Genomic DNA, 11,610 nt, shown 5'->3' on the forward strand with positions numbered 1-11,610 from the left:
TTATGGTATAAATGTATTTAAAGGAAATATTGTAGGCCACTTATTTATATAATTGCACATGCACCTTTTTTTGAGATTTTGCTGTCAGATGTCCACTGTGTCTAAAATAAGATGCAGGATATCACAGCAAAGTTTTAGGATATCACAGATAAGCGTAAATATTGTTAGCTTTGCGTTGCATGTAAATCCATGTTTGGGTAAAAAAATTGCATCCTGATTCTAAAAATAGCCTGTGAGGCTGTGTCTAAAACTGTATAAAAAGAGATCCCTTGTACACTGAAATGTATCATTCTGATGTTCCATCTGACCTGACCACTGATGCCTTTAATCAGTGGAACTGTCCTTGTCGGGACACTTGAGCGAAATAAACATCACTTTCTGCTTCAAGACCCTGCTTGACAACTTCTTCAATATTGCTGTAATCCTGTGAATTACAGATTAGACCCAAAATTTTATCTGTTTCCGGCTGTCTGAGTTTTTGACCCAGCCCTCCAGTACCACCGCTCTGCTGCTACCCAGCAGCTCTGCCCATTGTGATAGGCCAGGGGGAATCCATCCACTGCACCCTGATCCATAGTAAGCGGTCAGGGGTACCAGCACGAGAGTACACTAGCAGCGACAGTTGCCCAGAAGGAACGTGGTTCTAGATGCCATAAAGGAGTCCAGTGGTGGCAGCAGGCTCCTCCTACTGCGGCAGGGGACGGTGGCAAAGTAAGCCCAGCTGGTTCCCAGCAACAACAGACAGGGTGGCATAGGCGATCCATCCTGTCACACTGACTATCAGATGTCAGTGCAGTTTTGAATAGAAGAATGAATGTCAATTAGTACTTTACTAGTACTATAGTTTGTGCTTTGTCTTGTACACTAGTAACTGAACCAAAGAATAGCCTTCATCTTGTATGCTAATCAACAAGACTCCGTACAATACCTTGCCCATTCATTGGTGACTAGCATACAACACTGGCATTTTACCAAATTCACCTTTGATGTCACAACTATTTGTCCTGTCACTGGAACCAATTCTTCCCAACTATTGCCTTGGTCACTAAATGTGTTTTATTAAAACTGATGTTGGACTAAAAGAATACTCTCTGAACCACTAGAGAAAAATAAACTTTTAAAAAGTTATTGTGGAAATTTAGGAAACCTGAGGCAATTTAAAATGTTGAATAATCAAAGATTACTTTATTAAAAGCAAAGCACAGATACATTTATCTTGGAGAGATCTGACGCCTCTTACAATGCAGAAGGTTTATAGTTTGTCAGAACTATTGATGTGCATAAAATATTCTTCCAACTTTTAGCCTACACAGTAAAAATAGACGTGCAGTATGTAACAAAAACAAAATTGCAGAGATTGCACAACACATGTCATACAAAGAGGTAGAGAGAGAGAAGACAAAGGACCTGTATTTTATTTACTACCCACACATTACTGATGTTTTAGCATAGATGACGCACAAATTTTCTCTTGATAACCAAGGTCAGGCTACTGTATTAATTTGTCATTGTTAGATTTCCATGTACTAACAGACATGAGTACTCAAAACTTTAAAGAAAAAAAAAAAAAAAAAAATATATATATATATATATATATATATAATGCATGTATGAGTATATATGTATATAAAAAAAATTAGATAGATATGTGTATGTGTGTGTATATATATATATATATATTTACACACACACTCTGTGACCACTTTATAAAGTGCTCATGTATACCTGCTCATTAATGCAAATGTCTAATCAGCCAATCATGTGGCAGCAACTCCATACATACAAGCATGCAGACATGGTCAAGAGGTTCAATTGTTGTTCAGACCAAACGCCAGATGTGTTCTTATGTACTGTATATTTTAGTGAGGGCTTTCCTTTTATCAAACACCAGAATGGCAAAGAAATGTGATCTTAGTGACTTTGTCCGTGGAATGATTGTTGGTGCCAGCGGCTGCTGATCTCCTGGGATTTTCACACACAACAGTCTCTAGAGTGAACAGAGAATGGTACTCAAAGCAAAAACCATCCAGTGAGCGGCAGTCATGTCTGTGAAAAGGCCCCTATTAATGAGAGAGGCCAGAGGAAAGTGGACAGACTAGTTCAAGCTGACAGGAAGGCAACAGTAATTCAAATAACCATGCGTTTCAAAAGTGATATGCCAAAGAGCATCCATGTCAAAACAAATTTAGACTGTTCTGGGGCAAACGGGGGTACCTAGATCTAGAAAGGTTTACCTAATAAAGTGGCCACTGAGTGTATATTTGTTTAATTTAACCCTTACCATTTAATTAAAACAGTCTTGCAACATCTCAGCAGTGGTTTCATTATGCTTTTAACACAGAGATATTTGCATATTATGAAGTTCTCCAATGCATTAGTAGAAGAAATGAATCTGCTAATATCTAGGGTTCATAATTTAGACGTATAAGTGTAATGTAAATGGTTCTTGTTTCCATGTGATCTACGAGTCTGCAGAACACGAAACTCTTCATAAAAGGATACATTGCATTTGCCATTATTTTTTTGGTACCAATAATGTTGGTCTTTAGTAGAATTTATTTTAACAGGGTTGAGGTGAAAATTAGTATTTGTGCTGCTATTTATGTCAGAAATATATTTAAGTAGTTATTTCTTACTACTAGAAAAATAACTTTCTCCCCTAATTTATATCATTATATGGTGAGATGCAATGTATTTCTGGCCGCTGTAGGTTAGTTCATTTTCAGCAAAACTTTACTGCTGACAATAGGTGATTTACACTCAGAATTGTTCTGTACTGAATTGCATAGGCCTGAGGATATTTTTGTGAATGAACATAACCGAAAATTCCTATACCTGTATATACGTTAATTCAAATGTCTGGGACATTTCATATATTCTGTTGAAAAACCCATCAGTATAGCAGAGAAATGTATACATATTATGTGAGATTTATATAGCTGCCATACATACGTTCAGCAGAGACAGTCTGTACATTAGGACGAAATATGATCTTGGCTGCTGGTGATTTGGGACAGTCGCATAAACAACTTAATATGTACCTTTTGTATGGCCGTATGAGATCCGGCCGAATAAGGCAGATCAGTTATCTAGTGGTTGGGCTAAATAGAGGAAGCTGTACGTAGACCTCTTCCTTCACCATATAAACAGCTATATCCAGAGGAGACACATTGACTTACATCGTTATACATCAAAGTTCACAGTTCCTCTCTTTTATAGGAAGTTAAACAAAACAGCAGGTTAATAGACAGAACTCCAATGAGGGCAGGTGCTATGATCAAATGGTGAAACAAAGTTTTAAGACATTCATTTTAACTCCTGACATGCTGGGCTGACAATGCCGTTATATCCCTTATCCTTGCATGTGCCAGTTCTGACATATTGTAGCATTATAGAATACATTTAACTGTTTTTATCACCGATACAACTGGTCATTTTTTTGTAATACTGGCAAATTTAATCACATGACCCAATTAAACTACATTTTGTCATGACAGCGCAAGTTTAGTCTAATCTTTGGCAACTTGTGGGGCTACAGCTGCAATTCTTAGCACGTGAGAGAGATTAGGCAGAGCATGCAGAATCTAAACCCTAGTGAATCTGGTCTGACACTATATTCCTTCAGCACATACTACTTCTCCTTTCTGCAGTGAATATGGAAGGACTATGCATGGTGTAAAATCCATGATTTAAAGCAATTGTAGTTGCTTAGTACTTTAGGATTGTACGATCTGCAGTTAAAAATAAAAAATAAAAAAAAATTATTTCACTTTTAGGAGAATGTTCAACTGCTCAGATCGAAGCAATCGAAGATCTTCACCCAGAAAATCTAATTCATTGCAACTTGCTTTTTACACATCAGAATACTGAAATATCTCCACCTGAAATCTTCACTACTAAAACAGAATTTGATGTTGAGACAGGTAAAATCTTAATTTTGGGAGCTCACGAATGGTGAGTGGGGCTTTCCCATCTGGGGCAGCTCCTTCATTATAGCCGATGCCAGCCAAGTTTTACGTTTTCTGTATAGTGACAATACGCAAGACATAATAGTATATGATTGTACATCATTGTGTACAAGGTATTACAGAGCAAGACAGCTTTTTTTTAATATAGCAAGCAGCACAAAGTCTGGCCTCGATGGGAAGAAGGATTGCACCATATACAAGACAGTAGAGGAGCCCTGGTGCTAAAGCAAAACTATCATGAACAGGAAACCTAAAGTTCTCTATGCTGCCTGAACGATTTTAATCATTAAGCCCTTTCAAATGCATTAAAAACTATAATGAGCTGCACCGCAGGTAATAGAGTGCTTGCGATACTCATACTGTGAGTTCATGGTCATTGTCCTCCTTATCCCCATCCTCCTTGCACAGTAAGGCTCTGATTTTTTTTTGATTTTTTTTTTTTGTTTAGGCTTTGTGTAACCTGGGTGTAATGTTACTTGTCAAGGGGTGATATATTTATTTTTTTTTGTATTTTTTTGACTGATCAGAAAAGGTAAGCGAACCCCTTTAATAAACATAATGGGTACTTTCAGCTGGTTGGTACCCTTTAAATGTGGAGTTTTTGTCATGTGAAAGCCATATCTACTGATCTAATATGCGTGTATTATTTAAAGAAAGAACATGTAGCCTAGGACTGGTTTCATTACTTCAGAATATGAAAATTCTTGAAATAAGTCCAGAAAATTGAAGGCAGTCATTAACTTAGTCTGGAAGCAGCATCATTTTATTGTTATGGGTTTTCTGTTCGGGTTCTCTGATAAAAAGCTTGAGTACATTTTCTATAGCTGTTTCTTTGAATGAAGTGCTGAAATACAGAATATACCTGTCATTACTGAGAGACCAGTTTCCGATTCTTTGTTGGCTTTCTGTTTCATCGAAGTACAGCAAGCACATTTCTAACCCTCGTCCTGTGTAATATCTAGGTCATTACACCTGTTCTCTCGCCAGACAGAAGCTTTCAGAGAGCCAGCTAAAACATCTCAGCATGGGGGGCACATCTCTTACCGTAACAGCGTCCGTACTTGGGAATCATGTGTACCAGGAGCAGATCAGTGCACATGTTCCCATTAATCCTGGCTTTTACACCAATCAGAAAGAAATCATTTTGAGCAATCATTATACAGTGGCCGACATTAAGATATTTGGAACCGCGGAAGTGCTTAGAAATCTTGAGGTGAGATTTCAAACTGTTGTTTTAGTTAAAACGAATGTATTAGTTGTAGAACCTTTAATTCCTTTGATAATTGCTTTTTGTGTTTAAATTTTTTTGTCATTGGAGCGTTTCTGAAAATGTTATTTCTTATAAAGGGGTGGCATTACTATATTAGTGCTGTGTAGTAGGTTTACACAATCTATTCACGGGCCATTTTGCTGAAACATGACTTATTTAAATTGTGGTGTATGTTCTGTAGAATACGTTTGGCTGAGTGAGAGATACAGTAAGCATTGCAGTGTCAGAGATGCTTTGTTCAAAAGTTACTGTATGGTAACTCCATGCAGAGGACTACAGAGGATGTGCCTGCTTCAGGCTCCAAAGTGAAGGGCCCCCGATCTGTTCTCAACACAGGCCTCTTATTGGTGGCACATTTCGTTATGGGAGCATGCAGAAGGCTAATGTGTTATTACATGCACATGTCAATGGCCCTGTAGCAATTTTTTCTAATCCATAGCTCTTTATTTGTACCTTGATTCTGTGTTTTGAAGAGGGGGAAGGGGGTGGTTTTTTGTTTTTGTTTTTGTTTTTTAAAGCTATATCATTAGATCATCAGGCAAAGCTGTATTTCTGCTGCTCTGGGGTACAAGAGCACTATAGCGGTCTTTGCATGTGATACATTTGTATCCAGAGAGCAATGTTGTGTCGTACCCCAGTGCTGTGAAAATTAACAATTTTGCGTGATCTAAATTCATAGCAGATCAGAAGGAAGCTATAAATATGAACCACCACATTTAGTAAAAGTTGCAGGGTGGTATATATAGGTCAATAATCCAAAGGCTACTTTCAGCTCTGCTTCCCACGGGCAAAACCACGTGTCTGGGACCTCTGTAATTCCCGAGAATCTAGCTCATGAGTTCTTCAGCAATGGTCTCTGGACACCATGGAATAGACAGCATGAGTACACCACTCAATGCACATGTGTAGATATGAGGCTATAGAACTGTTCCATCTGTTCACTTTGTGCTCTTGTCAGACTCTGTAGAAATACACTCACAGCCTGCATAAAATTAGGAGAAAAAATTTCCATGGACTTTAGTCTTTCTCAGCTGCTTTGATTTATTTCCACAGGTGAAGCCTGCATCCCCAGTGGTGAATGTCTATCAAAAAGAAAAGTCGTCTGGGGTGCCCAGCTCTGTAACATACGAAGTTAGCATTACTGACGTGCGGGTTTTAAACCAGGGATCTCGATCTACATCACTTACCATTTCCAGCTACATATCTGACCAAACCATCAGTGTCCCCATTGCACTCGTCTCGGCGACAGGGCCAGTTAATGGTATGGGGTATTGTCATTATTGTGCCATTCTATACTGGGAGACTGTTCTGAGAGCTCTCTTGGAGATTTGGAGTGCTGCTAATACATTCCCTACAGTAATAAAAGTAAATGTAAAGATCACTGACCCCACCAATCCGTTAATTTACAATGCAGCAAAACGTTATCCTAGACCTGAATGATTTGTGTCATTACCTCCAATGTCAGGTTGTGTCTTTCTTCCAGTGCCTTTAATCGGGGAGGGCGGCTTCGTCCAACACTTCCTACACTCCTACCAGATGTTCTTTTTCGTGCTGTTTGCGCTAATAGCAGGGGCTGCAATTGCTATTATAGGTAAATGGTGTTGTGATATTTCCACTACTTACATTTGCCTGTCTGATATTTCATTATTCTAAAAATGTTGTGTGTTCCTTTCCAGTTTTCAAACCAAAGGAGAATGTTAATCACCCGGCGTTTAATTCAAGGTCACCTCCTCAGTCCGCTAATAATAGTATGTATTAAAAGCATTTTTACATATGCCTTAAACTGGTTGCTAAAATCATCAGGTGCCTTAGAGTCCTGTATAATTTAAATAGTGTTGTTTAATTAGTGAACATAAACCTTTTTGTGCAATCTAGTTATATATGAATAATGCATGGAATCCTTGTATTATAAATTATACCGCAGAAATGTCTGGGGTTGTGAAACTAGAAATACATGTGTATTATTGATTTACAGTGAAGATATGTGTTTATGTAATATAAACTAATAGTCTGTATATCGTTTGTCTTTTTCCAAAAATTGAAGTGAAAAATGGTACCTAGAATTGCTTTGAAAATCGGACACAAAATTGTATTGTCCATATTGGGTCATCATAGAAATAGACAATGGTCAGAGAAGAAAATGTAAATACCTATGAACCCTTGGTGGTCATCAATGTTAGACAGCTGTAAGGGATTTGGTAGACTTCGACCAAAGCTGGCCACAAATAGTTGTGTATGGGCTAAAGTTAGCAGTCAGAACTGCTGTGAGTCCTGGACAGCTAATGACGGGACACGTACAATAACCAGGCCGCATGTGGTCCGTTCACTTGACCTGAGTTCTAGGTGACTTATTTTAATCCAATATGTTCATCTACGTCAGTGAGATCTAGATGTTCGTCGCTCAGAAAAAGTGACTGGCTCTGTCCATGTATTTAGCAAATATTCTGGGTGTAATAATAGTTGTCTGAGGATGAACTAGCTGTAAAATGTAGACATTGTATCCAGCGAAAGGTTGTCTAGTAAAATGGGAACAAGACCATGTACAACTTTGTATAATGACTGGAGACAACCACTGAGATATGGGACTTTCACTGCTTTTAAGTCATCTGACAATTAACTACTCCTGTGCAGTATATGAACAATAACTGGTAACAGGTAAGATATTGTAATTCTTCCGTGTACAGCGCACCATGTTTAGTTGAAAATGTCACACAACCATGGCTATATCTGGATTTGTGGCACATTTATTAAGGTCATGACAATTTTAGTGCGTGATATTTTCGATGAATGTCTTTTATATTAATTATGGTGCATATAAATAGAAAATGGAAGAAATGAATCTACTGTAATTGCTGGGGATTAAAGATGCTATGGATTGGAAAAGCGGTGCAGCTGTGGGAAACCTATAGAAACATTAGTGTGTCTAATGATGGGACAGAGCTTTGGCTTTCAAACGCTCTGCTCCTGAAGGCTCCAGTGAGGTGGTAGATTAGGCCTTCAGTGAGGTGGTAGATTAGGCCTTCAGTGAGGTGGTAGATTAGGCCTTCAGTGAGGTGGTAGATTAGGCCTTCAGTGAGGTGGTAGATTAGGCCTTCAGTGAGGTGGTAGATTAGGCCTTCAGTGAGGTGGTGGATCAGGCCTTCAGTGAGGTGGTAGATTAGGCCTTCAGTGAGGTGGTAGATTAGGCCTTCAGTGAGGTGGTAGATTAGGCCTTCAGTGAGGTGGTAGATTAGGCCTTCAGTGAGGTGGTGGATCAGGCCTTCAGTGAGGTGGTAGATTAGGCCTTCAGTGAGGTGGTAGATTAGGCCTTCAGTGAGGTGGTGGATCAGGCCTTCAGTGAGGTGGTAGATTAGGCCTTCAGTGAGGTGGTAGATTAGGCCTTCAGTGAGGTGGTAGATTAGGCCTTCAGTGAGGTGGTGGATCAGGCCTTCAGTGAGGTGGTGGATCAGGCCTTCAGTGAGGTGGTGGATCAGGCCTTCAGTGAGGTGGTGGATCAGGCCTTCAGTGAGGTGGTGGATCAGGCCTTCAGTGAGGTGGTGGATCAGGCCTTCAGTGGGTGGTACTGAATGAATAAAACTTTCTAAATGCCTCATTAACATTTGACATCTTTTTAGGTTTTATGTCCACATCACCGGTGATTTATTCCAGCAAAATCTCCCCAAACTGGAAGAACAATTCACAATCGCGACTACTGTGGAGTCCAGACTATGCATCCAATTAAAGAAACCTGCGATTTACCAAAGACCTCAGCTAGTTCATTTGCGTGCCTTGTAGAATATGTGTCATGCAATACAGCGTGAGACTAATATTTTTATGTTTGGGCTTATGCACACAAGCACTGTTCTCTGCTAATTATCCATTGCATTGCATTGGTGTACATGGGCTTTGACCTGGGAGGAAACAAGTCACGAATTCACAAACCTACATCCATTTAAAATGTAATTTAATGCACAGGACTATTAATAGAGTGCAATGGTGTTTGTGTGCATGATCCTTTTGATTGTATGGTACTTAATGTTTATTGAGACCAGAAGGGTTTGTTTCTTTTGTTTTTCCTCATTTACAAACATACAGCTTTATTGCAGTTTTAGTTGCTGGCTTCAAGCATGTGTTTTTAATGCAGTTCTTGTCCTGTTTTTCTGGGCCAAGAAAATGTAATTTTCTTAGAACATCAAATGATACTACTCAGAGCAACTTTTCCCTCAGGTCAATGTCATAGTCTAGATTTTAGTAGTGCTTTTGTTGAGCTTGATGCTGTAGAATTTGGTATGCTTTGTGTGTTTGTTATACCTCTTTCTGTATAACTCAGGAATATTTTGCACTGATTGGTAATTGTAGCCCGGCCAATTGGAAATAGATAGCTGTGAATTCTTACCTGTAGTTTTTACCCACAGATATGACTAACATCATTACCAGTTTGCCACGAAGCGCTACTGGTTGAGATGTATCGGCACTGTACTGTTGGCGTTACAACAATATACACTTCTGCTTACTGAAACAATTTATTGTCTCTCAGTGTCCTTGTATGGTAAACTAGTCCGACTTTGACATTAGATAAATGAAGTATTCTATGAGCTTCACACATTTTACTAATTCTTAGAAACCACTTCTGATCATTTAGTATTTTATTATGTTATATATCTGGTATTTTTGAAGTATAACATTTTAAATTATTTGATCGCTACTTTGTTTTTCTAACTTGAATTTATTTATTATTATCACAGTCTTATAACTAGGAGACATACATTTTGTTGCCTTTTTTATTAGAAAGATATATTTTTGCTAAACATAGCCATTCTTGATTGATAATCAAAAGTAGCAATAATCCACTATTGTCACTGTGTTGGTCTAGTCCTTTCACAATAGAGGAACAGGTACTGTTTTTTTTCTTCTTGCATGTGATCATGCGTCATTTAAGGATTTGTATGCCTTAATAAATAAGGCTATACCTGTAGCTAATTATTTTCATCTCATTTGCATTCCGGTTTCTGTATAGTTTTATACTTCAGCTTTTGTTTAGAACATTGTATTCCAGCTTCAGCCCCAGCAAACGTCATCTCCCTGCTTAGTCACAGGTGACTCAGACACTGGTAATGCATTCTGTACAAATTATAGACACTGGGTACTTGGGAGCTGCTATTCAAGCTTGCATCTATCTCCCTGCTATGCTAAATAAATTGCTGTGTTTGTATTGTGCTGAGTGTTATGGTCCCAGAATCAAGCCATCATATTCCTATATTTTGTGACATGAGAAATTGCACTATCTGTCATATTTATATTGTTTTGAAATTGTGGTTAAAAAAATAGGCTAATAACGATGTATGGTCCAATTACACATTTTCTACTTTGACATACAGATACAAACTGTATATGCTATGTATACTATGTGCTAATAAGGAATGGTTCCAAATGTGAACGTATGCGCATGAGTTATATTCTGCAAAGAAACTACACATAGATTCACTGTTTGCTTCTAATCACTGTTGTACTTACATACACTGTTTTTCATGTTTTTAAATGATAATTACCCATATTAAGTATAGACTATGGTTTTGTTTTGTACACAGGGACATCCCTTCTATAATGTGTGCGCCATGTGAAACTGGCCTATTTAATGACAAGGCTTTATAGAGCGGTACAATTTTAATGCATAGTTCCTGTCCTATTATTGATTTAAGAAGCACAATGGTACTGTGTGTTAAAATTGCTTAAATAATTCAATGTGTCAGTTTTCATGGTGTTCAAAATTTCATGACCATCACTTGTGTCTTGGAATCAAGTGTGGAGGGAAAGTGCAAAGTGTGTGTAATTGGATGGATGCAATGTGCAAAATGTGAATTTGTTTTCTGTGTCACTGATAATTGCTGAAAAGTATGAAACTTGTCCTCAAGAGCCAGGGAAGTCTTTAAAATACCTCAAGTTGAAAGGTTTTATTTTTTTTTCTTGGAAGTTATACCACATTGAATGTACGTTCAACATATTTGTTCAGTTTTACAGAAGTGAACTTTAATACTCATTATTTTCTTCTGCTCTATAAATGCCTTTTGTGCCTTATTTTTTTCCCCTCATGTTGGCTACATTGCAAATTTTGTTTGTACAATAAACTGTTTTTAAATACCTGCTGTTTTGTAGTGTGATGAACATTGACAGGGATGTGATACTGCAGTAGCCTTTCTTAATACTGCGTGCAGAAGTTGGTGTGGAAGAGGTCAAGCTTTTACCTCTGTTTCCACTAATAAATCAGTAATGCTTGGAGATTTTTTTATATATATATATATATATATATATATATATATATATATATATATATATATATATATATATATATATATATCTATAATATAAATGTCTAGTGGCGTGTGTTAGTCTGTG

General features: G+C 37.9%; 1 protein-coding gene across 1 annotated transcript in view; it reads left to right on the forward strand.

Annotated features, from left to right (window-relative positions):
- NUP210 (nucleoporin 210) overlaps positions 1-11,357 on the forward strand; it is a 70,620-nt gene extending 59,263 nt beyond the window's left edge. Inside the window, exons 35-40 of the mRNA XM_075183118.1 lie at positions 3,777-3,923; positions 4,931-5,181; positions 6,292-6,499; positions 6,722-6,829; positions 6,915-6,986; positions 8,853-11,357. Of these exons, the coding sequence (XP_075039219.1) occupies positions 3,777-3,923; positions 4,931-5,181; positions 6,292-6,499; positions 6,722-6,829; positions 6,915-6,986; positions 8,853-8,959 (893 nt within the window). The 3' untranslated portion in view covers positions 8,960-11,357. The remainder of the gene's footprint in view (positions 1-3,776; positions 3,924-4,930; positions 5,182-6,291; positions 6,500-6,721; positions 6,830-6,914; positions 6,987-8,852) is intronic.
- Positions 11,358-11,610: the final 253 nt, after the last annotated feature.

This window comes from Mixophyes fleayi, chromosome 8, assembly GCF_038048845.1.
Source record: "Mixophyes fleayi isolate aMixFle1 chromosome 8, aMixFle1.hap1, whole genome shotgun sequence".
NCBI lineage: Eukaryota > Metazoa > Chordata > Amphibia > Anura > Limnodynastidae > Mixophyes > Mixophyes fleayi.